Here is a 27,029-nt window from a genome sequence, read left to right as displayed (position 1 = left end):
CGCCCGGGCTGCATAGCTGATGGAGAAAGGTTCCGGGAGAGGTTTAGTTCCGGGGTCTCCTCCGCACGAACCGCGGCCGCCGCCAGCGCCTCGGCCGCGGCAATGATCCCGATCTCGGTGGTGGTGTGCGTGCTGGGGGGCTGGTGCGCCATCTACCTGGCGGATACGCTGCTCAAGGTGAGGGTTCTGCACCTGAAAGCGAACGGGGGCGCTTGGCCCGCGCACGCCGAGGCAGGATCGGCGCTTTCCCCCCCCGCACCCCGCCCGGGCCGGTGGGACGGCACCGGCAGCGCCGCTCATCCCGGTTGTCGTCTGGAGTCTGCAGTGAGGAGAGGCCTCTTTCGCCCACCCTCCGACACAACCAGGGCTGGCCACGACTGCCTTTTTCCCCGCCTCCCGCTGGCGGCGGCGTCGCTGCTCTGTGCGGGCCTGCGGGCCCGAGCCGGCGGCGCCAGGCCCCTGCAGCTCCGGTGGAACGGCCGGCGCCGAGCCTGGCCCGGGGCCGCTGAGACTTGGAGCGGAGCAGGCAGCCGCAGGACTTCCCTACGCGCCGCGGGCTGCTGAAGCTCCGCGGACGGCGCAGGTGGCGGCGAGGCTGCAGTGGCAGCAGCCCAGGCCTTGCTGGCCCCCCTCAAGCTGCTGGGGCGATCGTTTGTCCGAGGGCGAGTAAAAACGTGTCCAGAGCAGGGCCAGGAGGCGGCTGAGAGGCTGCAGCAGCTCTGCTGTGAGCACAGCCTGAAAGAGTTGGGGCTGTGCAGGCTGGAGCAGAGGAGGCTCCCAGGGGACCTTCTTGTGGCCTTCCAGCATCTGCAGGGGGCTCCAAAAAAGCTGGGGAGGGACTTTTGAGGGTGTGAGGGAGTGTCAGGAGTGGGGAGAATGGAGCAAAGCTGGAGGTGGGGAGAGTGAGGCTGGAGGTGAGGAGGAAGTTGTTGAGCAGGAGAGTGGTGAGAGGCTGGCAGGGGTTGCCCAGGGAGGTGGTTGAGGCCCCATGGCTGGAGGTGTTTGAGGCCAGGCTGGCTGAGGCTGTGTGCAGCCTGCTCTAGGGTAGGGTGTCCCTAGTAGGCTTCAGCCCTGCAAGAAGCCAGCAGAGATATTTTCACAGAGGTATTTTTCCCCTCCTTTTCTTTTGAATGTCTTTAACATTGTTGACAAAAAGAAAGGCAGAACTCTATAAATATTTGTTTAAAAGATATAATATTTAATCTTCACAGAGCATTGATCAAGAGAGTCAATGGCATCCTGGGCTGGCTCAGGAGCAGTGTGGGCAGCAGGGCAAGGGAGGTTCTTGTGCCCAGCCCTGTGCTCAGCACTGCTCAGGCCACCCCTGGAGTGCTGCGTCCAGCTCTGGGCTCCTCCATTGCAGAGAGCTGCTGAGGTGCTGGAAGGTGTTTGGAGCAGGGCAGCAAGGCTGGGGAGGGGCCTGGAGCAGAGCCCTGTGAGGAGAGGCTGAGGGAGCTGGGGGGGTGCAGCCTGCAGCAGAGGAGGCTCAGGGCAGAGCTCATTGCTGTCTGCAGCTGCCTGCAGGGAGGCTGTAGCCAGGTGGGGTTGGGCTCTGCTGCCAGGCAGCCAGCAGCAGCAGAAGAAGGGGACAGAGGCTGAAGCTGTGCCAGGGCAGGTCTAGGCTGGATGTTGTTAGGAAGTTGTTGTCAGAGAGAGTGATTGGCACTGGAATGGGCTGCCCAGGGAGGTGATGGAGTGGCCGTGGCTGGAGGTGTTGCAGCCAAGCCTGGCTGGGGCACTGAGTGCCATGGTCTGGTTGGTTGGGCAGGGCTGGGTGCTAGGTTGGGCTGGCTGAGCTTGGAGCTCTCTTCCAACCTGCTTGATTCTATGATTCTATGGTCTGGTTGCTTGGCTAGGGCTGGTGCTAGGTTGGACTAGATGAGCTTGGAGATCTCTTTCAACCTGCTTTATTCTGTGATTCTTTCTGATTGTAAGACATTTGGTAAGTATGTGTAAGGCCTTTTCCCTCCTGATGAAAAGGGGAAAGCTTGGCAAGAGCATCCTTCCTTCTATCTACAGAATCATAGAATCATAGAATCAGCCAGGTTGGAAGAGCCCTCCAAGCTCATCCAGTCCAACCTCTCACCCAGCCCTACCCAGTCATCTAGACCATGGCACTAAGCATAAATTGAATTAAGTGGTGTTTTTTTAAGCTTGAGAGGTGCCATTTCTCAGAGAAGACTGCAATTGCCAAGTGTGTGTGCAAAAGAAGGTGTGTGATGGTTAAAGATGTAGAAGAAATGGGAAGTTTGCTCTGTAATGGATTGAGGTTTGGGGTTGGGCTTTTTTATTTAGCATTACAGTCCAGTTTCTGCCAAGTGCAGCTGAGGCCTGGTCAATTTCAAAGTCAGAACTGTGCATTTTGTCATTTCTGTTAAATGAAGAAACAGGAGAAAAGGAAGAAACAGAAGAACATCGAGGTGATGAGAAAACCTGGAAAAATAAATGTCTCCCCCTGCTGCTAATGTCAGAGCTGGAAGGGAGCACAAGGATCAGGCAGTGCCAACCCCCCTGCCATGCCCAGGGACACCCTACCCTAGAGCAGGCTGCCCACAGCCTCAGCCAGCCTGGCCTCAAACACCTCCAGCCATGGGGCCTCAACCACCTCCCTGGGCAACCCCTGCCAGCCTCTCACCACTCTCCTGCTCAACAACTTCCTCCTCACCTCCAGCCTCACTCTCCCCATCTCCAGCTTTGCTCCATTCCCCCCACTCCTGCTACTCCCTCACAGCCTCAAAAGTCCCTCCCCAGCTTTTTTGGAGCCCCCTTCAGATGCTGGAAGGCCACAAGAAGGTCCCCTGGGAGCCTCCTCTGCTCCAGCCTGCGCAGCCCCAACTCTTTCAGGCTGTGCTCACAGCAGAGCTGCTGCAGCCTGACTCTCCCCACCTCCAGCTTTGCTCCATTCCCCCCAGTCCATGAGAAGGAAGTCTGCTGTGAGCTGTGCCTTTACAATGTCATGAGCAGCTACTTCTGCTGCTTGGATGGAATCTTGGGAACAGTTCAAATAGCTTGGAAAACTTGCCTGGATTTTGTCAGAGACACTCCTGCTATGGGACATGCTCACAGTTAGAAGGCTGAAGGTTCTGCTGGGCTTTTTCCTGAGCTGTGAGTTCCAAGCACCTTGTAATATAAAGCAGCAATTGCAGAACTGTGGCTATCAGCCTGTAGTATCAGAGGAGTATTAGACATAGAGGGAGTAAGGCACATTCCTCATAAAGGGAAATCTTTGGAGCTACTAGGAAGGCAGAGCCCTGGAATACTGGGAAGTCATCATGCAATTGCTGATGCAATGCAGGTGGATGATTTTAACTTCCTTCTGGCTTTTCATTAGTATCATTAAATATTTCAGAGTCTCTGATAGACTTAGGCCTTGTATCAGGAAAGTAGACCTCATTTTTGAGTCTGTGATAGACTCACTTCTTGTGTCAGAAGAGTAGACCTCATTTTTACTCTCACTAAAGGGTAGCCACAGTACTGATCCATGTCTCATCAATGTATTAGAAACTTGGTTTTCAGCTGAAATCAAATGAAACATTTTTGTCTTTATCACAGGTTTATTGTGTGGCCAGAAGGATGAGGGAGAGGTTTTTGCCCCTCTACTCTGCTCTCCACCTGCAGTACTGTGTCCAATTCTGGTGCCCCCAGCATAAGAGGGACATGGAGCTGCTAGAGTAGGTCCAGAGGAAGCCACAAAGGTGATCAGAAGGCTGAAGAAACTTCCCTATGGGGACAGGCTGAGTGAGTTGGGGCTGTTCAGTCTGCAGAAAAGAAGGCTCCAGGGAGACCTTAGAGCAGCCTGCCACTGCCTGAAAGGGGCTACAAGAAGGCCAGGAAGGGACATTTTATAAGGGTTTGTAGTAATAAGATGAGAGGGAATGGATTGAGGCTGAGGAGGGCAGATTTACACTGGGCATGTAGTGACAGGATGAGAAGTGCCAGTGCCCAAAGGGAGCTACAGGAGAACTGGGAAGAGACTATGGACAAGGGCTGGCAGTGATAGGATGAGAGGGAATGGATTGAAGCTTGAGGAGGGCAGATTGAGAATGGAGATTAGGAAGAAATTCTTTGCAGTGAGGGTGGTGAGACACTGGAACCAGGTTGCTGAGGGAGTTTGTGGATGTTCCCTCTCTGGAGGTGTTCAAGGCCAGGTTGGATGTGGCTTTGAGCAACCTATTCTAGTAGAAGGTGTCCCTCCCCATGGACTGGATGATCTTCAAGGTCCCTTCCAACCTAAACCATTCTATAGATCCATGACTGAATCATAGAATCAGCCAGGTTGGAAGAGAGCTCCAAGCTCATCCAGCCCAACCTAGCACCCAGCCCTGGCCAACCAACCAGACCATGGCACTAAGTGCCCCAGCCAGGCTTGACTTCAACACCTCCAGGCACAGCCACTCCACCACCTACCTGGGCAGCCCATTCCAGTGCCAATCACTCTCTCTGACAACAACTTCCTCCTAACATCCAGCCTAGACCTGCCCTGGCACAGCTTGAGGCTGTGTCCCCTTCTTCTGCTGCTGGCTGCCTGGCAGCAGAGCCCAACCCCACCTGGCTACAGCCTCCCTGCAGGCAGCTGCAGGCAGCAATGAGCTCTGCCCTGAGCCTCCTCTGCTGCAGGCTGCACACCCCCAGCTCCCTCAGCCTCTCCTCATGTGAATGTGATTGTGCATAGACAAAAATCCACCAACAGATCAGTCTTTTAAGCCTTCTAACCATGAATCTATTGAAACTAATTGAGCACTCTCAGGTGTTTACCAGCTGACACTGGACACTCAGTCTGCCTCCCAGGCCTAGGTTTACATCAAAACAGTGCCATAACACTTTTCTATTACACATCTCACCTACCATGTATCAAAATAGATCTACTGTGTAGGACATCTACCTGAACTTCTCCATCTGTTGTTGTATAAACAGATCTCCTTTCCTGCTTGCTCACAGAACACAAACTCTTGCTAGAAGTTTCTTTGTGGTCAACCCTATTTTCCCATTGTTTTGCAGTCATCCAACTCTCTGAAGGCATCTTATGAAGACTGGCTGCTGACCTATGGCTTGAGTGTCTCTCCTTTTCACATGAGGTGGCAAACAGCTCTCTTCAACCGCCAGTTCTACAGCTGGGGGAGGTGGAAACCCAGATTTCTTTATTTATGGTATAAATGCAGCAGTTCTTCTTTGCTTCTGCCAAACAGAGCATCAACAGCTTAACCACATTCGACCTGTCAGCATTAAAATGAAAGTAATGGTAGTGCTACTACTGATGATGATGATAGTAATGATAATGATAATAATAACAATAAGAACAAGAGCTAATAATAGTAATACTACTACTGATGATGATTATGATAATAATGATAATGATGATAATAATAACAATAAGAAGAACAAGAGCTAATAATAGTAATACTACTACTGGTGCTGATGATGATAATGATAGTGATGATAATAAGAAGAACAAGAGCTAATAATAGTAATACTACTACTACTGATGATGGTAATAATGATAATGATGATAATAACAATAAGAAGAACAAGAGCTAATAATAGTTAATGCTACTACTACTGATGATGGTAATAATGATAGTGATGATAATAACAATAAGAACAAGAGCTAATAATAGTAATACTACTACTATTGATGATGATAATAACAATAAGAAGAACAAGAGCTAATAATAGTAATACTACTCATGATGATGATGATAATAATGATGGTGATGATAATAACAGAAACAATAAGAAGAATAAGAGCTAATAATAGTAATACTACTGCTACTGATGATGATAATAATGGTAATGATGATAATAATAACAAGAAGAACAAGAGCTAATAATAGTAATACAACTACTGATGATGATAATAATGATAGTGATGGTAATAACAATAACAGTAAGAACAACAGCTAATAACAGTAATACTACTACTGATGATGATAATAATAATAGTGATGATAATAACAATAACAGTAAGAACAAGAGCTAATAATAGTAATACTACTACTGATGATGATGATAATAATGATGATGATAATAATACGAAGAATAAGAGCTAATAATAGTAATACTACTATTGATGATGATGGTGATAATAGTGATACTGATAATAATAACAATAAGAAGAACAAGAGCTAATAATAGTAATATTACTACTGATGATGATAATAATGATGATAATAACAATAAGAAGAAGAAGAGCTAATCATAGTAATACTACTACTGATGATGATAATGATGATAACAGTAACAATAAGAAGAACAAGAGCTAATAATAGTAATACTACTACTGATGATGATAATGATGAGGCACTTAGTGCCATGGTCTAGTTGACAGGATAGGGCTGGGTGCTAGGTTGGACTGGATGAGCTTGGAGGTCTCTTCCAACCTGCTTGATTCTATGATTCTGTGGTTACTGATTATGATGATAATAATGATAATTATAATAATAATGATGATAACAACAACAATAATAATAACAATATCAACAATAAGGAGAACAAGAGCTAATAATAGTAATAGTACTACTACTGATTATGATAATAATGATAATGATAGTAATCAGGCACTTAGTGCCATGGTCTAATTGACTGGATAGGGCTGGGTACTAGGTTGGACTGGATGAGCTTGGAGCTCTCTTCCAACCTGGTTGATTCTATGACTACTGATGATGATGATGATAATAAGGATAATAATGATAAAAACAACATCAACAATAATAATATCAACAATAACAATAAGAAGAAGAGCTAATTATAGTAATAATAATGTACTACTACTACTGATGATGATAATAATGATAATAATAATAATTATAACAACAACAACAGTATCAACAATAATAAGAAGAACAAGAGCTAATAATAGTAATAATAATGTACTACTACTACTGATGATAATAATAATATTTATAACAACAACAACAGTATCAACAATAATAAGAAGAACAAGAGCTAATAATAGTAATAATAATGTACTACTACTGCTGATGATGATAATAATGATAATAATAATAATGATAACAATATCAACAATAAGAAGAACAAGAGCTAATAATAGTAATAATAATGTACTACTACTACTGATGATAATAACGATAATAATAATAATAATGATAACAACATCAACAATAATAATATCAACAATTAGAAGAACAAGAGCTAATAATAGTAATAATAATGTACTACTACTACTGATGATGATAATAATGATAATAATAATAATAATGATAACAACATCAACAATAATAATATCAACAATAACAATAAGAAGAACAAGAGCTAATAATAGTAATAATAATGTAGTACTACTACTGATGATGATAATAATGATAACAATAATAATAACAACATCAACAATAATAACAATAAGAAGAACAAGAGCTAATAATAGTAATAATAATGTAGTACTACTGATGATGATAATGATAATTATAATAATAATGATGGTAATGATGATAACATCAATAATAATAACTATGTCAACAATAACAATAATAACAAGAGTTAATAGTAATAATAATGTACTACTACTGATGATGATAATAGTGATAACAATAATAATAACAACATCAACAATAATAACAATATCAATAATAACAATAAGAAGAACAAGAGCTAATAGTAGTAATAATAATGTACTACTACTGATGATGATAATTATAATAATAATGATGGTAATGATGATAACATCAATAATAATAACTATGTCAACAATAACAATAATAACAAGAGTTAATAGTAACACTACTACTACTGATTATGATAATAATGATAATAATGATTATAACAACAACAATAAGAAGAACCAGAGCCAGTAATAATTATAATAGTAATCTACTACTGATGATGATAATAATGATAATTACAATAATAATAATGATAATAATGTAACAACAACAATCATAGTAATAACAACAATAAGAAGAACCAGGGCTAATAATAATAGTAGTAATCATAATAACACTACTACCACTAATGATGATGATAGTAATGGTAATAATAATGGCACTAATGCTACTAATAATAGATTTCATCACTAGGTGGCCTGATGTAAATTGCAACTCTTTTCAGCACTGATTTTAGTGAAAACCAAACTGCCAGGAAGGAAAATGTGCTTCAAATACTCGATTTTAATCTAGTCTTGCATTTGATACCCTTTGGTTGTTCTTTAAAAGAGGTCCAATCTCCTTTGCTATTCTTTTTTCTTGTTCATGAGGAGGATGCAGAATGTATAGCAAAAGCTTATAGAATCATAGAATCAACCAGGTTGGAAGACACCTCCAAGATCATCCAGTCCAACCCATCACCCAGCCTGTGATGGTTTGGGGGTTACCCCGCCCCCCCCACACTTTTGAATTTGCCCCAGCTAACTCAGACGGCCTCTGGGAATATAGATGAAGCAATTTATTTACAGCTAGCAGAATTTACAAGCAGCTATTTACAATATATACAGTTATATACAATTATATACAGAAATATACAATGGATAAACAATACAAAAAGCACAACTCCCCTCCCAGAAACCTGAGTCCCCAGGAGGGGCTCTCAAACCACCCCAACACCTCCCCCCGGCCCCTCTCAACCTTACCCCAGTTCTCAGGAAGAATAGAGGTGCAGCCAAGAGGTTAGGGAGCAAGGTTAGTAGGAGCAGGGTTAATGAGATGTGACCAGGTCTAAGGCAAAAGCAAGAGTGAGAAACAAAATGGAGAATGTTTTCTTCTTCTTCCCAGAGTTCTCAGAGTAACTGTGAGAGAAGTAGACACAATTGTTTTTCATTTCACTGCCCGTTATCTAGTTCTGTTACCAAAACATTCTAGCTTGCTTCAAACTAGCACAATCCACCCCTGTCTACTTCGCTCAGAGTATCGCTGAGAATTATCCAATCTAATCTAAACCAATATTTACACTAAAACAATATATATACAAGTTCAGTTCACACTTCAATCAGATGTAGGTGATTCAAAAGCTCGGAACAGGGACTCCCAGGTGACATTGGGTTCGTGCTCACATACTGTAGATTTTTCTCAGTGTTGGGCGCCGATGTTACCTAGAACAGAAAACTCCTAACAACTTATGCTACACACTCTGAATTTAAGCTCTCTCAGCTAAGGTTAAATTTCTCTGTGGAATACACTGGATTTCACCATTCTCCTGCATTACCCAGTATGTATGACCAGGACCCTCAGCAGAAACCACCCCTCGGACAGGTTTCCCTTCGCCCGAAGGAGAAAATACCCAAACAGTTTTCCCTAACAGATTCTTTTCATGTACAACAGGAACTTTATCACCGTCTACTGTTTGGACCAAATCTGATTGTGCGGGTCCTGCTCTGTTTACTGAACCTCTACTATTTACCAACCAGGTAGCTTGTGCTAAATGTTTGTCCCAGTTTTTCAGAGTTCCACCCCCCATGGCTTTGAGGGTGGTTTTCAGCAAACCATTGTAGCGCTCAATCTTCCCTGAAGCTGGTGCATAGTAGGGTATGTGATAGATCCATTCAATACCATGCTCTTTGGCCCAGTTTTTCACTAGATTGTTCTTGAAATGAGTACCATTGTCTGACTCGATTCTCTCTGGAGTTCCATGTCTCCACATGATTTGTCTCTCCAAACCAACAATGGTGTTACGTGCAGTAGCATGTGGAACTGGATAGGTTTCCAACCATCCAGTGCTGGCTTCTACCATCGTTAGCACATACTGCTTGCCAGAACGAGATCGAGGTAAAGTGATGTAGTCAATCTGCCAGGCTTCACCATACCTGTACTTTGACCATCTATCACCATACCATAAGGGCTTGATTCGCTTAGCCTGCTTAATAGCAGCACAAATGTCACAGTCATAGATGACTTGGGTGATAGCGTCCATGGACAAGTCAATTGACCTATCACGAGCCCATCGGTATGTTCCATCTCTGCCTTGATGTCCAGATGAGTCATGGGCCCACCGAGCTAAGAACAACTCACCTCGATGTTTCCAATCAAGGTCAATGTCAAGTTCAGAGTTAGTATCAACTTGAGCAATCTTAGCAGCTTGGTCTGCCTTCTGGTTATGTTGATGTTCCTCAGTGGCTCTGCTCTTAGGCATGTGTGCATCTACGTGCCGCACCTTCACTGGAGTTCTCTCCAGCCGTGCATCAATGTCCTGCCATAGATCAGCACACCAAATAGGCTTTCCTTTCCTCTGCCAACCATTCTTCTTCCAGTCCTTCAGCCAACCCCATAGAGCATTGGCTACCATCCACGAGTCGGTGTAGAGGTAAAGGATAGGCCAATTCTCACGTTCAGCCACATCAAGAGCAAGTTGAACAGCTTTTACCTCAGCGAACTGACTGGATTCTCCTTCGCCATCTTTCGTTTCGGTAACTCTCCTGGTTGGACTCCAAACCGCTGACTTCCATCTTCGCTTGTTCCCAACAAGACGACAGGAACCATCTGTGAACAAAGCATAGTTCTTTTCCTGATCAGAGAGATCACCATAGGGAGGAGCTTCCTCAGCACGAGTTATTTTCTCCTCTGGAGGTTTGGAACAGTCTGTGCCTTCCGGCCAGTTGGTGATCACCTCCACCAAACCAGGTCGGTCAAGATTACCCATTCGTGCTCGTTGGGTTATCAAAGCCATCCATTTAGACCAGGTTGCATCTGTGGCATGATGTGGTGATGAACCTTTGCCCTTGAACATCCAGTTAAGAACTGGCAGTCTAGGAGCTAAAAGTAACTGTGACTCAGTTCCAATCACTTCAGAAGCTGCTTTCACTCCCTCATAGGCTGCTAGAATCTCTTTCTCAGTTGCTGTGTAATTTGTCTCTGAACCTCTGTAACAACGTCCCCAGAAACCAAGTGGACGACCACGTGTCTCATTTGGAGCTCTCTGCCAAAGACTCCAAGTTGGACCATTGTCACTGGCAGCCGTGTACAGAATGTTCTTAATGTCCGGACCAGATCTCACAGGACCCAAGCCCACTGCATGGACTACTTCTCGCTTAATTTGATCAAAGGCTGCTTGTTGTTCAGGTCCCCACTCGAAATTGTTTCTCTTACGAGTCACATCATGCAGAGGTTTGACAATCTGACTGAAACCAGGAATGTGTAGTCTCCAAAATCCCACCACACCAAGGAAAGAAAGTGTGTCCTTCTTACTGGTGGGAACTGCCATGGTAGAGACTTTGTTGATCACATCCTGAGGAATGTAACGGCGACCATCCTGCCACCGCACTCCCAGAAACTGAATTTCTCTGGCAGGTCCTTTGACCTTGTCTCTCTTAATGGCAAAACCTGCTTGCAACAGAATGTCAATGATTTTGTTACCTTTCTCGAAGACTTCCTCAGCAGTTTGGCCCCACACAATGATGTCGTCGATGTACTGGATGTGCTCTGGAGCTTTACCTTTCTCCAGTGCATTGTGGATGACTGAGTGACAGATGGTTGAGCTGTGTTTCCACCCCTGAGGCAAACGATTGAACTGGTACTGGATACCTCTCCAGGTGAATGCAAACTGAGGCCTGCACTCCTTTGCTATGGGAATAGAGAAGAAAGCATTAGCAATGTCTATGGTTGCATACCATTTAGCCTCCTTTGATTCCAGCTCGTACTGGAGTTCCAGCATGTCCGGCACAGCTGCACTCATGGGTGGCGTCACCTCGTTGAGGGCACGAAAGTCAACTGTCAGTCTCCAGTCGCCCGTAGGTTTGCGCACAGGCCAGATGGGACTGTTGAAAGGTGAATGAGCTTTCTCGATGACAGCCTGACTCTCCAATTGACGAATCAGCTGATGAATGGGCAACAAAGAGTCACGGTTAGTTCTGTACTGCCTATGATGAACAGTTTGAGTTGCAATTGGCACTTCCAGGTCCTCTATGTCATGATGTCCCACAACTGCAGATTCATCAGAAAGTTCAGGCCTAACGGACAATTTCAATTTATCATCCTCAATCTCTACAGATGCTATACCAAAAGCCCATTTATGACCCTTAGGATCTTTGAAACAACCTTGTCTCAAAAAGTCAATTCCCAGAATGCAAGGCGCATCAGGACCAGTTACAATAGTATGTGTCTTCCACTCTTTACCAGTTAAACTGATCTCAGCCTGTATCTTAGTTAACTCTTGAGATCCACCAGTGATTCCAAAGATAGAAATGGACTCTGTCCCTTTGCAATTAGATGGCAATAAAGTACATTGAGCACCTGTGTCAACTAAAGCCCTGTATTTCCGAACTCTTGAACTGCCAGGCCACCTAATGAATACATTCCAATAGATTCGGTTTTCTCCACTATCCCTTTCCTCCTCCTGGCTGGAGGCAGGGCACCCCTAATGCTGAACATGGCATGTAGGGTGTACACAATGATTGGTGTTGTTGTGAGAGGAACTGCAACTGTTGGAACAATTGCAGTTGCTCTTGGGAGCTGAAGAAGTGACAGCTACTTTCCTGGCATTATTGCCTCTGTTTCTGCCACTCTGCAGATCCCTGACCCTCTTTGAAAGAGCTGAAGTAGGTTTACCATCCCATTTGTTCATGTTCTCCCCGTATGTATCACGCAGAAGTATCCACAGTGACGCACGTGATTGCTGATGTCTGGGTGGAATTTGTCTCCTCCTGGGCTGGAATTGCCTTGCAGGAGGTGGGCGTCTGTTCCTGATTGCAGAAACATTCACCCATTCAGATGATGCAGGAACGGTATCCTTTACCAGATTTTCGAGATCCTCCTTCAGTTCTTTCATGCCATTTCTAATGCCATTCTCAATACCTTCCTTAAGCTCTGTAGTCATAGTCTTTATGGCACAGATTATACCAGAATGTGACAAGCTGTCCTCAATCTGCCTGAGCTGATCAGTGAATTCACCAACAGTGAAAGATCTTCCATTATCACTCCTTGACAGAAATTTACTGGCCAAGATGTTAGCATAGGATGAAGGAGCAAGCTTAATCAGCTTCTTCATGAGACCTGTTCCCAAAGGAATATCATCAGGCTCATGTGTGCCATGATCTCCATAAAGCACTTCCTTCACAGCAAACTCCTTCAGAAGCTTAATTCCCTGCTCAACGGTGTTCCACTTCTTGGCAGCCCATGGCAAATCATCTCGGGAAGGATATCTCATAGCCACAGCCAACAGAAGGCGTGTCCACAAGCTAACCCTACCAAGAGGACTTGCCAGGTGTTTGTCCACTCCACTCTCCTTAGTGAGTGGTCCCAGCTGCTTGGCAGACTTGTCTCCTACCTGCAGGGCATTAGCACCAATGCCACGGCATCTCACTAACCAGCTTAAGATTGGCTCACCTGATTCCCTTGTGTATTCCTTCCTAACTTCCCTGACCTCTCTGAGTGGATCCTTGGAGCCTTGGATGTCATCTTCCTCCTCCTCTTCCTGTTGTTGATCTGGTGGTACCTGGCCTAACACAATCTTCCTCATAGCACTCCTAAACTCATTGGAACCATCCTCTCTCCTGGCAGCTAACCTCACAGCACTCCTCTCACTTGAGTATTGTTGTCTCAGCACATCTACAAGGTCTCGCAGACTAACTGCCTCCTCTTCCTCCTCTTGCTGCTGATCACCAGAGGTCCCATCTCTTACATCCTCCTGCGAACCACTCTTTGTCTTAGCTTTTGCCTTAGCAGGTGCCAGAAGAGCCTGAGCAGCAACAGACTTGGATGTGTCTGCTGGAGGATTTGAATCTTTAGGAGTCTGACTTGGAGGGTTTGAATCCTTAGGGGTCTGACCTGGAGCTTGTGAGTTCAAATCTGCCTTGCTTTTAACAGGAGGATTTTGGTTCTGGTCTGCTGGCTGGGGGTTCGAATTGGCTGAGCTGGTGTCATTAGGATTTGGACTGACTGGGCTAGCGTTACTAGCACTAGTAGTAGTATTAGCATTAGTGGGATTGTTTGCCTGTCCTCCTAGGGCTCCTGCCGAACTCTGTGGATTGTTGTTGGTTTTGTTATCATTGTTTACGTTATTGGCAGGAACACTGGCTGTGTTCCCAGCACTAGGAGAAGGAGGGGCAGAGGCTGGCAAGGGGGAAGCCGACGACTGTGTTCCCTTGTTTTGCTGTGAAAGAGACTGCTTCTGAGACACAGAATTTTTCCTAGCTCTTACAGAAGCTGGTTTTGAATTTTTCACACATAATGCCAAAATTAATATGAAATTTAAAACTACAAGAGCCAGTATAATGCCCAGCATCCCTGCCATGCTCTGTTTCGAGTAGAAATCCTTGCATGGATTTGGCATTTCAGTTTGGGGCTGGATGACCCTCATGAGAGCAGTAGATAAAGCAGACTCTCGATTGATTGTAACATTATTGACAAAAACTCTTGTAATATCACTAGTAATATTCTCAGTGACACTAAAACCAGCATAACCAAGAATAAAATCACCCCAGCTCCAGAACATGTTTGAAAGCTTAACTTTAGCCTTCTTAAAAACTACATGAAGCAAGAAATAACCAATTTGATCTTTGATCCAGTTGTACACAAAAAACCAGAAAACAGGCCACACAGCAATCCCCACCAAGTACAATAGCTGCTTGATTAGCTTCATCTTAATTCCCAGAGCTAATTTCCACTCACTGAAATATCTTGCCCCACGTTGGGCGCCAAATTAAAAATGTGATGGTTTGGGGGTTACCCCGCCCCCCCACACTTTTGTATTTGCCCCAGCTAACTCAGACGGACCCTGGGAATATAGATGAAGCAATTTATTTACAGCTAGCAGAATTTACAAGCAGCTATTTACAATATATACAGTTATATACAATTATATACAGAAATATACAAAGGATAAACAATATGAAAGCACAACTCCCCTCCCAGAAACCTGAGTCCCCAGGAGGGGCTCTCAAACCACCCCAACACCTCCCCCCGGCCCCTCTCAACCTTACCCCAGTTCTCAGGAAGAATAGAGGTGCAGCCAAGAGGTTAGGGAGCAAGGTTAGTAGGAGCAGGGTTAATGAGATGTGACCAGGTCTAAGGCAAAAGCAAGAGTGAGAAACAAAATGGAGAATGTTTTCTTCTTCTTCCCAGAGTTCTCAGAGTAACTGTGAGAGAAGTAGACACAATTGTTTTTCATTTCACTGCCCGTTATCTAGTTCTGTTACCAAAACATTCTAGCTTGCTTCAAACTAGCACACAGCCCTATCCAATCAACCAGACCATGGCACTAAGTGCCTCATCCAGGCTTTTCTTGAAGACCCCCAGGGACGGTGCCTCCACCACCTCCCTGGGCAGCCAGAAATGAGTTATGTGTGCTACTCCATCTTTTTGATCCAGGTCTTTAAAATATGGGGGGGTGTCTGGAGTGGGTCCAGAGGAGGACCACAAATATGATCAGAGGGCTGGAGAACCTCCCCTCTAGGGACAGGCTGCGAGAGTTCAGTCTCACAGTATTATGAGGATTGGAAGAGACCTCACAGATCAAGTCCAACCCTTTACCACAGAGCTCAAGGCCAGACCATGGCACCAAGTGCCACGTCCAGTCCTGCCTTGAACAGCTCCAGGGACGGCGACTCCACCACCTCCCCGGGCAGCCCATTCCAGTGCCCAATGACTCTCTCAGTGAAGAACTTTCTCCTCACCTCCAGCCTAAATCTCCCCTGGCACAGCCTGAGGCTGTGTCCTCTTGTTCTGGTGCTGGCCACCTGAGAGAAGAAAGCAACCTCCTCCTGGCCACAACCACCCCTCAGGTAGTTGTAGACAGCAATAAGGTCACCCCTGAGCCTCTTCTTCTCCAGGCTAAACAGTTGAGGATGTTCAGGCTGGAGAAGAGGGTCCAGGCAGACCTTAGAGCAGCCTGCCAATACCTGAAGGGGGCTACAAAAAGGCTGCAGAGAGACTGTCTGCATCAGCCTGCAGGGACAGGATGAGGGACCAGGGAGGTGGTGGAGGCACCATCCCTTGAGGTGTTCAAGAAAAGCCTGGCTGAGGCACTCAGTGCCATGGTCTGGTTGACTGGCTAGGGCTGGGTGCTAGGCTGGACTGGATGAGCTTGGAGGTCTCTTCCAGCCTGGTTGATTCTATGATTCTATGATAAGAGTAGATTGAAATTGGATATTAGGAACAAGTTCTGCGCCATGAGGGTGTTGGAACATTGCAACAGGTTGCTCAGGGAGGTAGTTGAGACCCCATCCCTGCAGATCTTCAAGGTCAGGCTTGACAAGGTTCTAAGCAACCTGATCAAGTGGAGAATGGCCCTGCTCACTGCACGGGGGGCTGGACTGGATGACCTCTGGAGATCCCCTCCAAGCCAACCCATTCTGTGGCTCTATTATGATTGTTAGATTCCAAGGCTGATGTGTTGGGTTGTTGGCACATGACTAGCAGTAAGGTTGAGAACATGTTGTCCAGCAAGGTTGTGGATGCTCCCTCCCTGGAGGTGTTCAAGACCAGGTTGGATGATGCCTTGAGTGACCTGTTCTAGTGGGAGGTGTCCCTGCCTATGGTAGGGGGTTGGAACTGGATGATCCTTGAGGTCCCTTCCAACCTAAACCGTTCTGTGATTCTGTTTTGCCATGTAAGTTAGTTGTGCCAAGTGGTGGAGAATATAATCTCACCTTTTACAGCTTATGCATTGCTAAACCATTCATTTGTTCAACTTTGTAGGTTCAGCATTGGGATGGTGTTTGGTATAGTTGCTATGTTTGGCTCTGTTATTCTCCTTGGGAAGACACTTATGCAGACCCTGACACAGATGCTGACCGAGGCACCCAAAGCCCAGAACGATCGCATGCTGCAAGTTGTGGTAAGTGTTCTCTCCTTAAGTCTTTATCTAGGAGTTGTCAGCTGATCTTAGCCAGCTTCTTCATGGCCTATCTGATGCTTAAATCTCTCCCATGCAAGAATAACCTAGCTCCTGATATGGATCTGCATAAAAAATTGCTCGTGTGTTACCAGCCTTTTACAGTGGGGAGTGGAGGTAGTAAGGGGTTGTTTAGCCTGGAGAAGAGGAGGCTCAGAGGTGACCTCATTGCTGTCTACAACTACCTGAAGGAAGGTTGTAGGCAGGTGGGGGTTGGGCTCTTCTCCCAGGGAACCAGCCACAGAACAAGGGGACACAGTCTCAAGCTGTGCCAGGGCAGGTCTGGGCTGGATGTGAGGAGGAAGTTGTTGTCAGAGAGAGTGATTTGCATTGGAATGGGCTGCCCAGGGAGGTGGTGGAGTTGCTGTCCCTGGAAGTGTTGAAGCCAAGCCTGGCTGAGGCACTTAGTGCCATGGTCTGGTTGACTGGATAGGGCTGGGGGATAGGTTGGCCTGGATGATCTTGGAGATCTCTTCCAACCTGTTTGATTGTATGAATCTAAGTGCAGGTGGAAAAAGACTTGGGGATGCTAATGGACAAGAAGCTGCACATGAGCAGACAGAAAACTCTTGAGCCCAGAAGGCAATTCACAGCCAGAGTTGGAAGGGACCTCAAGGATCATCCAGTTCCAGCCCCCCTGCCGTGGGCAGGGACACCTTACACTAGATCAGATAGCTCAGAGAGCCACATCCAGCCTGACCTTAAAAACATCCAGGGATGAGGCTTCCACCACCTCTCTAGGCAACCTGTGCCAGTGTCTTAGCACCTTCGTGGTGAAGAACTTCTTCTTAACATCTAATCTAACTCTCCCATCCTCCAGCTTGGATCCATTTCCCCCAGTCCTATCACTACCTGATCCCCTTTGTAAATCAATGCTTACAGTTGCCAAGCCTTTTTGTTTTGAGTGGGAGGCTGTGTACCTTCTATAATCTCCTTAAGCTTAATATAGATCACAGGCTCACAGAATGTTAGGGGTTGGAAAGGACCCAAGTTGATCATCAAGTCCAACTCCCCTGCCAGAGCAGGGCCACACAATCTAGCTTAGATCACAGAGGAACACATCCAGACAGGCCTTGAAAGGCTCCAGAGAAAGAGACTCCACAACCTCTCTGGGCAGCCTGTTCCAGTGCTCTGTGACCCTTCCAGTCAAGAAGTTCCCCCTTGTGTTGAGGCAGAACCTCCTGTGCTGCAAGTTACACCCATTGTGGAGTCACTGTCCCTGGAATTGTTCAAGAAGAGACTGGCTGAGGCACTTAGTGCCATGGTCTGGTTGACTGGATAGGGTTGGGGGATAGGTTGGACTGGATGAGCTTGGACGTCTCTTCCAACCTATTTGATTCTATGATTCCATGATTGCTCCTTGTCCTACCACAGGGAGGAAGTGAGCAGAGCCTGTCCCCCCAACTCCTGACCCCCAGCCAGCCCTCAGATGCTTATAAACATCTGTTAAATCCCCTCTGAGTCTTCTCCAGACTAAGCAGCCCCAGGTCCCTCAGCCTCTCCTCATCAGGCATGCCTTCCAGTCCCCTAATCATCCTAATCATAGAGTAGGACATTCTCAATCAGGGCTGTGGGGAATAAGTAAAGCAGGGAGAAAGATTTTGCTCCTACAAAAAGCTTTCCCACCTTCAACAAAAGATGTTTAATCTATTTCCAAACACATGTAACGTGGGAGAAGAGGTCCAAGCTGACAGTGCTGTGTGAGATTGGCTCCTGTTCTGTTGCATGTCCAAAGAAGCTGAGTGAAAGCAGCAACTTTAGGGGTGGAATCATTTGTCTTTGTACCTCTTGCTTTTCTCCCTTGTTTTGTTTTGTTGTCATGCCCACATTAACAGGTGCCTGGTGTAAATTTGCCTGTCAGCCAGCTGACCTATTTCTTCTCTGCGATCCTCATCAGTGGTGTGATACACGAAGTCGGCCATGGGGTGGCAGCTATTCGGTAATACAAACTACTTTTGTTTTACTATCCCCCCCCAAAACAAAAGCCTGATATTCCAGAGCATTTACTCACAGAAGCACAGAATGTTAGGGGTTGGAAGGGACCTCAAAATGTCATCCAGTCCAACCCTCCTGCCAGAGCAGGAGCACCTAGAGCAGGTCAACATCGTGCAGGCCAGGATGCCCAATGGCATCCTGCAGAGGGACCTGGACAGGCTGGATGGGTGGGCAGAGGCCAATGGGATGAGATTTAACAAGGCCAAGTGCAGGGTTCTGCACTTTGGCCACAACAACCCCAAGCAGCACTATAGGCTGGGAACTGAGTGGCTGAGAGCAGCCAGGAGGAAAGGGACCTGGGGGTACTGATAGATAGTAGCTGAAGATGAGCCAGCAGTGTGCCCAGGTGGCCAAGAGAGCCAATGGCATCCTGGCCTGCATCAGGAACAGTCTGGCCAGCAGGACAAGGGAGGTTATTCTGCCCCTGTACTCAGCACTGGTCAGGCCACACCTTGAGTACTGTGTCCAGTTCTGGGCCCCTCAATTCAAGAAGGATGTTGAGGTGCTGGAACATGTCCAGAGAAGGGCAACAAAGCTGGTAAGGGGCCTGGAGCACAAATCCTATGAGGAGAGGCTGAGGGAGCTGGGCCTGTTTAGCCTGGAGAAGAGGAGGCTCAGAGGTGATCTTATTACTGTCTATAATTACCTGAAGGGACATTGTAGCCAGGTGGGGGGTGGCCTCTTCTCCCAGGCAAGCAGCAATAGAACAAGGGGACACAGTCTCAAGTTGTGCTGGGGGAGGTCTAGGCTGGATGTTAGGAAGAAGTTCTTCACAGAGAGAGTGATTGGCATTGGAATGGGCTGCCCAGGGAGGTGGTGGAGGCACCATCCCTGGAGGTGTTCAAGAAAAGCCTGGCTGAGGCACTTAGTGCCATGGTCTGGTTGACTGGATAGGGCTGGGTGCTAGGTTGGACTGGATGATCTTGGAGGTCTCTTCCAACCTGCTTGATTCTATGATTCTATGAACAGGAACACATCCAGGCAGGTTTGCAATGTCTCCAGAGAAGGAGACTCTGCAACCTCTCTGAGCAGCCTGTTCCAGGCCTCAAGCACCCTCACAAGGAAAGAATTCTTCCTCGTGTTTAACTGAAACTTCCTATGCCTCAGCTTGCACTCATTGCCCCTTGTTTTTCTTTCTGTTCCTGTGGCCCCTCCTCTGCTCCAGTTTGCCCCCAGTGCCCCTTGTGCTGTCCTAGGCCACCCCTGTGCAGAGCCTGGCTGTGTCCTCATGACACTGCCCTGCACATCTTTAGCGCAGCACTGAGGGCAGCCCTCAGGCTCCTCTATTCCAAGCTCCCAGCTCCCTCAGCCTGGCCTCACAGGAGATGTTTTCACTGCCTGCAGCATCTTTGTGTCTCTGTGCTGGGCTCTCTCAAGCAGTTCCATGAGGTCCTTCTTGAACTGAGTGGCCCAGAACTGGAGACAATATTCTGGTTGTAGCCTCAGCAGGACAGAGTAGAGGAGGAGGAGAACCTCTCTGGACATACTAACCACAGCCCTCCTAATCCACCCCAGGATACCATTGGTCTTGGCCACAAGGGCACATTGTTTTGATTTCCCTAGAGTCTATTTCTTCTATAGTTGGTAACTTCCTTAGTTTCTAAGGTTGGAAGGGTGTAGAGTTAAGAGTATAGTTTTAATCCAACATTTATTATACAGGTAATGAGAGAGATTTCTGCCCTGCAAATCTTCAGGCTTAAAGTAATTCTTCTTTTAAGTGGTCCTGTTTTGCACACAGCAATTGCAGTTCTGCACCTGTGACACTTGAAGAGGACCCAGGTGCTGTTGCACAGTGGTACTTCAAAATGGATTTTACATGGATCTGTTGAAACTTAGCTCTTGAAGTGGCATCTAACAGGCTGAAGCACTAACTCAGGCACATGTGGTTTGCCCCCCTGTTAACCTCACTGAGGTGTTCATTTTGATCCAAGGTGGTATTTCTAATGCCACAGCTACGATGATTACTTCATTAACAAGTGCTGGGTCCTGCCTCTGGAGAGGAAAAACTGCAGGCATCAGTACAGACTTAGGGGTTGAAAGCTGCTGGAAAGCAGCTCTGTGGAGAAAGGCCTTGGAGTGCTGGTGGGCAGCAAGTGCTGCATGGGCCAGCAGTGTGCCCTTGTGGCCAACAGAGCCAATGGCATCCTGGGGGGCAGCAGAAGAACTATGGCCAGCAGGGCTAGGGAGGTTCTTCTCCACCTCTGCTCTGCCCTGCTGAGACCACACCTGCAATACTGTGTCCAGTTTTGGGGTTCCTAATTCAAGAGAGGCAGGGACCTGCTGGAGAGTGTCCATCAGAGAGCCATGAGGGTGACTGGGGAACTTGAGCATCTCCTCTATGGAGAGAGACTGAGAGCCCTGGGGCTGTTTAGTCTGGAGAAGGCTGAGAGGAGATCTGATGAATGCCTATAAATAGCTGAGGGATGGTATCAAGAGGAGGGGACCAAGCCCTTTTGGGTGGTGCACAGCAAGAAACCAAGCAGCAATGGATACAGACTGGAACAGAGAAGGTTTCAGCTCAACATGAGGAGAAACTTCTTTAGGGTGAGGGTAGCAGAGCCCTGGAGCAGGCTGCCCAGAGAGGTTGTGGAGTCTGCTTCTCTGCAGACTCTCCACCTCCACCTGGATGCATTCCTGTGTGAACTACCCTTGGGGACCTCTGGGGGATCTTAGAGCTGCCTTCCAATACCAGAAGGTTTTGGATATTCAAGGCCAGCTGATGAAAGGCCTGGAACACAAACCCTATGAGGAGAGGCTGAGGGAGCTGGGGGTGTGCAGCCTGCAGCAGAGGAGGCTCAGGGCAGAGCTCATTGCTGCCTGCAGCTGCCTGCAGGGAGGCTGTAGCCAGGTGGGGTTGGGCTCTGCTGCCAGGCAGCCAGCAGCAGAAGAAGGGGACACAGCCTCAAGCTGTGCCAGGGCAGGTCTAGGCTGGATGCTGTTAGGAAGTTGTTGTCAGAGAGAGTGATTGGCAGTGGAATGGGCTGCCCAGGGAGGTGGTGGAGTGGCTGTGGCTGGAGGTGTTGCAGCCAAGCCTGGCTGGGGCACTTAGTGCCATGGTCTGGTTGGTTGGGCAGGGCTGGGTGCTAGATTGAGCTGGCTGAGCTTGGAGCTCTCTTCTAACCTGCTTGATTCTGTGATCGATTCTTTGGTTTAATTGCTTTGCAAAGTGCTCCTTATGCAAAATCAGTTAGTTTTGTAATTACAGGTTTAATTATTCCCCTTGTGGGAAATGTTTGCTGCATGAAATGATTTTTTTCATGTGTTTGCTTCCAGTGCCACCACTTAACTTTGCCTTTCTTCTTTGCTCAGAGAACAAGTTCGGTTCAATGGGTTTGGCATCTTTATTTTCATTGTCTATCCTGGAGCCTTTGTTGATCTCTTCACAACTCACTTGCAACTGATATCTCCAGTCCAGCAATTAAGGATATTTTGTGCAGGTAAATACTTTGTGCTCTTTTTATTAAGCCTTTGCTTACCACAGTTACTTAATCTACAGGGAATCATTTGGGTGTCCTTAACAGAGGATTGAAGGTTTAAAGCTTTTCTGCTCTGAAGCTGAAGTGTAATTTCAGGACATCATTTGATCATTACTGTTCATATTATGCTGTTTTCTGGAGGAGAGACAGCACTTTTTAGGAGCTTAAATTAATACTGATTCTGGATGTTAGGAGGAAGTTGTTGGCAGAGAGAGTGATTGGCATTGGAATGGGCTGCCCAGGGAGGTGGTGGAGTGGCTGTGCCTGGAGGTGTTCAAGAGAAGACTGGATGAGGCACTTAGTGCCATGGTCTAGTTGACTGGATAGGGCTAGGGGATAGGTTGGACTGGATGATCTTGGAGGTCTCTTCCAACCTGGTTGATTCTATGATTCTGTATCTAAGCACAAGCAGAAGCTGAGTGAGGAGTGGCTCAAGAGGAACCTGGATGAGAAGGACTTAGGATGTCAGTTGATGAGACCAGCAGTTGTCACTGGCAGCCCAGAAGCCAGCCATTAGGTGGGCTACATCCAAAGCAGTGTTTTCAGCACGAGGAGGGAGGGAATTCTGCCCCTCTGCTCTGCTCTGTGCTGTGCTGCTCTGCTCTGCCTCTACCTGCAGCACTGCCTCCAGTTCTGGTGCCCCCAGCAGAAGAGGCACATGGAGGTGCTGGAGCAGGGCCAGAGGAGGGCCATGAAGATGACCAGAGGGCTGGAGAACCTCTGCTGTGAGCACAGGCTGAGCTGTTCAACCTGGAGGAAAGAAGGTGCTTGCCTAGCAGAAGAAAGCAACTCTTCTCAGTGTCCTGCAGATCTGATTTTACAGAGACAGGCTTGCAGATCATAGAATCCTAGAGTCAGTCAGGGCTGGAAGGGAGCACAAGGATCAGGCAGTTCCAGCCTCCCTGCCATGCCCAGGGACACCCTACCCTAGAGCAGGCTGCACACAGCCTCAGCCAGCCTGGCCTCAAACACCTCCAGCCATGGGGCCTCAACCACCTCCTTGAGCAACCCCTGCCAGCCTCTCACCACCCTCATGCTGAAGAACTTCTTCCTAACATCCAGCCTGAATCTCCCCATTTCTAGCTTTGCTCCATCCCCCCAAGTCCTATCACTACCTGACAGCCTCAAAAGTCCCTCCCCAGCTTTTTTGTAGCCCCCTTCAGATGCTGGAAGGCCACAAGAAGGTCCCCTGGGAGCCTCCTCTGCTCCAGCCTGCACAGCCCCAACTCTTTCAGGCTGTGCTCACAGCAGAGCTGCTGCAGCCCTCTCAGCATCCTCCTGGCCCTGCTCTGGACACTCTCCAGCATTTCCACAGCCCTCTTGTAATGGGGGCAATTTGTCTGGCAGCTAAGTAAAAGAGCCAGAGTGGAGAATGACATCAAATGCTACTTTCATAGCTCTCCTGTACTCTTAAGATGAAAGAGTGTGTTTGTTGTACAGCAGATGGCATCAGGAGTTCAAGAATAGTGCTGAGTGTTCTTGGAAGCCCTGTGATTATTTTTAGCATGAATTCCCTGCCTAGCAGATGAAAAGTGCTGCTGTGCACCACTTTCTTAGACTTAGTTCAAATATTTGGATGTATTTTTTGAGCTCCTTTTAAGTATGTCTTGTGTTGGCTGTAACAGCAAAAGGAGATTTGTTAATCTTCTTCTTTTTTTTAGCCTTTTAAGGGTTGTGCAGGCAGCCAGCAACAGAACAAGGGGACACAGCCTCAAGCTGTGCCAGGGCAGGTCTGGGCTGGATGTTAGGAGGAAGTTGTTGTCAGAGAGAGTGATTGGCATTGGAATGGGCTGCTCAGGGAGGTGGTGGAGTGGCTGTGCCTGGAGGTGTTGCAGCCAAGCCTGGCTGGGGCACTTAGTGCCATGGTCTGGTTGGTTGGCCAGGGCTGGGTGCTAGGTTGGGCTGGCTGAGCTTGGAGCTCTCTTCCAACCTGGCTGATTCTGTGATTCTGTGAGAATGAGAAAGTTAAATTTGGTTTTAACACAAATTGGGCAAGTTAAAATTAATTTTAACACAAAATGGGGAAAGTTAAAATTGGTTTTAACACAAAATGGGGAAACTAAAATTGCTTTTAACATAAGTGGTTAAAATAATGAAGTTCAAATATTTGCTTAATGCTTTTGGTTGTGTTGCAGTTGTATGAAATCAAAATAACTTAATGCTGAAATATTTCATCTGTGGTCTGGTTGATTGGGCAGGACTGGGTGCTAGGTTGGACTGGATGAGCTTGGAGCTCTCTTCCAACCTGCTTGATTCTATGACTTTAAAGATCATCTAATTCCAACCCCCTTGCCATGGGCAGGAACACCCTCCACGAGACCTTGTTGCTCAAGGCCTCATCCAACCTGACCTTGTGATACTCCTCAGACTTCAGAGGCTTCTTTAAAGCTCCTCTACAGCATTTGTAAAGCAATACACATATTCTTCTTTCATGTCTCTGTTCACAAATCCACTTTTAATCCATCCTCCCAGTGGTCATTCCATGAGAAGGTAACTGTAGAATCTTGCATTTCAAACCCAGCTTTTTGTTCTGAATGTTTATATAGGAAGGTGATGATGATGATGATTTTTTTTCTTCCCCCTTTCTTTTTAGGTGTGTGGCATAATTTTGTCCTTGGTGTTGTAAGCTTCCTGGGCTTGTTTCTGCTGCCAGCCATCCTTTTCCCTTTCTATTACACGGGTGCTGGGGCTCTTGTCACTGAGATTGCAGAGGTAAGGACAGATCTTTACTTGTGTTATATCCTTTGTGCTCTGAAATGTGCTTCTTCTCACAATTCAAGAAGGATGTTGAGGTGCTGGAACATGTCCAGAGAAGGGCAACAAAGCTGGTGAGGGGCCTGGAGCACAAATCCTATGAGGAGAGGCTGAGGGAGCTGGGCCTGTTTAGCCTGCAGCAGAGGAGGCTCAGGGGTGATCTTATTACTGTCTACAACTGCCTGAAGGGGCATTGTAGCCAGGTGGGGGTGGCCTCTTCTCCCAGGTAACCAGCAATAGAACAAGGGGACACAGTCTCAAGCTGTGCCAGGGCAGGTCTAGGCTGGATGTTAGGAGGAAGTTCTTCACAGAGAGAGTGATTGGCATTGGAATGGGCTGCCCAGGGAGGTGGTGGAGGCACCATCCCTGGGGGTGTTCAAGAAAAGCCTGGCTGAGGCACTTAGTGCCATGGTCTGGTTGATTGGTTAGGGCTGGATGCTAGGTTGGACTGGATGAGCTTGGAGGTCTCTTCCAACCTGCTTGATTCTATGATTACTGTCAGATCTGGTTAGTGCAGCCCTCTGCAGCACCTTGAACTTTTTGTCTGCTTAAAGCTTGCTTTGAGTCTCTTGCATTTCAGTGTTACTAAATGAAGGAATGTGGTGTGAAGGAACAGCTGCAAATCGAGGCTAGGGGAGGACCATAGAATCAACCAGGTTGGAAGAGAGCTCCAAGCTCATCCAGTCCAACCTAGCACCCAGCCCTAGCCAGTCATCTAAACCATGGCACTGATGATGATGATAATAATGATAATGATGATAATAACAATAAGAAGAACAAGAGCTAATAATAGTAATACTACTACTGATGGTGTTAATAATGGTAATGATAATAATGAGGCACTTAGTGCCATGGTCTGGTTGACTGGGCAGGGCTGGGTGCTAGGTTGGGCTGGATGAGCTTGGAGCTCTCTTCCAACCTGCTTGATTCTATGACTACTGACTACTGATGATGACTACTAAGTGCCTCATCCAGGCTTTGCTTGAACACCTCCAGGCACAGCCACTCCACCACCTCCCTGGGCAGCCCATTCCAGTGCCAATCACTCTGTGAAGAACTTCCTTGAGAGTGGCTCAAGAGCAGTCTGGAGGAGAAGGACTTTGGGGTGTCAGTTGAAGATGAACTCAACATGAGCCAGCAGTGGGCTCTGGCAGCCTAGCAGGCAGCTGTGTGCTGGCTGCATCTAGAGCAGGGAGAGCAGCAGAGCAAGGAGGGGATTCTGCTGCTCTGCTCTACTGTGCTCTGCTCTGCTGAGACCCCACCTGCAGCACTGCCTCCAGTTCTGGTGCCCCCAGCATAACAGGGACATGGAACTGCTGGAAAGGGTCCATGGGCACAGACACCTTCCACTAGCCCAGGTTGCTCAAAGGCCTCATCCAGCCTGGCCTTGAACACCTCCAGGGAGGGAGCATTCACAACCTCCCTGGTCAACCTGTGCCAGTGTCTCACCACCCTCACTGCAAAGAATTTCTTTCCTAATCTCCAGTCTCAATGTTTCCTCCTCAAGCTTCAATCCCTTCCCTCTCATTTTATCACTACAAGCCCTTGGAAAAAGTCCCTTCCTGGATTTCTTGTAGCCCCTTCAGGTACTGGAAGGCTGCTCTAAGGTCACCCCAGAGCCTTCTTTTCTCCAGGCTGAACAGCCCCAACTGTCTCAGCCTGTCCCCACAGGGGACCTTCTCCAGCCCTGTGATCATCTTTATGTCCCTCCTCTGGCCCTGCTCAAACAGCTCCATGTCCCTCTTCTGCTGGGGGCCCCAAAACTGAAGGCACTACTGCAGGTGGGGCCTCAGCAGAGCAGAGAGGCAAAATCCCCTCCCTCCTCCTGCTGGTCACACTGCTTTGGATGTAGCACAGCTCATGGCAGCCTTCTGGGCTTCAAGTTGAAATAATCAGTTCTAGTGGAGGCTGAGATCTTCTGTTTGTCTGGAATTAGCATCTGAACCTAAAAACATGGATGGGGTTCAGCAGAACCCTAAACAGGTCCTTGTAGTTCTACCTATTGCAACTTGACTGACTTGGCCCTATTTCCTC

At 47.2% G+C, this 27,029-nt stretch overlaps 1 protein-coding gene across 5 annotated transcripts in view; it reads left to right on the top strand.

The window, feature by feature from the left end:
- The window catches only part of MBTPS2 (membrane bound transcription factor peptidase, site 2), a 46,475-nt gene continuing 19,446 nt past the window's right edge, over positions 1-27,029 (top strand). For 2 of the 5 annotated variants that reach the window (XM_064152016.1, XM_064152015.1), the window contains exons 1-6: positions 2-177; positions 4,999-5,147; positions 16,575-16,713; positions 18,606-18,709; positions 22,075-22,202; positions 24,835-24,953. In XM_064152016.1, the coding sequence (XP_064008086.1) occupies positions 103-177; positions 4,999-5,147; positions 16,575-16,713; positions 18,606-18,709; positions 22,075-22,202; positions 24,835-24,953 (714 nt within the window). In that variant the 5' untranslated portion in view covers positions 2-102. Of the gene's footprint in view, positions 178-2,977; positions 3,106-4,998; positions 5,148-16,574; positions 16,714-18,605; positions 18,710-22,074; positions 22,203-24,834; positions 24,954-27,029 lie in introns of those variants that run through there. The other 3 variants (XM_064152013.1, XM_064152012.1, XM_064152014.1) reach the window with 3 other exon arrangements.

Source organism: Pogoniulus pusillus, chromosome 12 (genome assembly GCF_015220805.1).
Source record: "Pogoniulus pusillus isolate bPogPus1 chromosome 12, bPogPus1.pri, whole genome shotgun sequence".
In the NCBI taxonomy this organism is placed as follows: Eukaryota; Metazoa; Chordata; class Aves; order Piciformes; family Lybiidae; genus Pogoniulus; species Pogoniulus pusillus.
The sequence above is the reverse complement of the archived record's forward strand: the minus strand, read 5'-3'. Positions and strand labels throughout refer to the sequence as shown.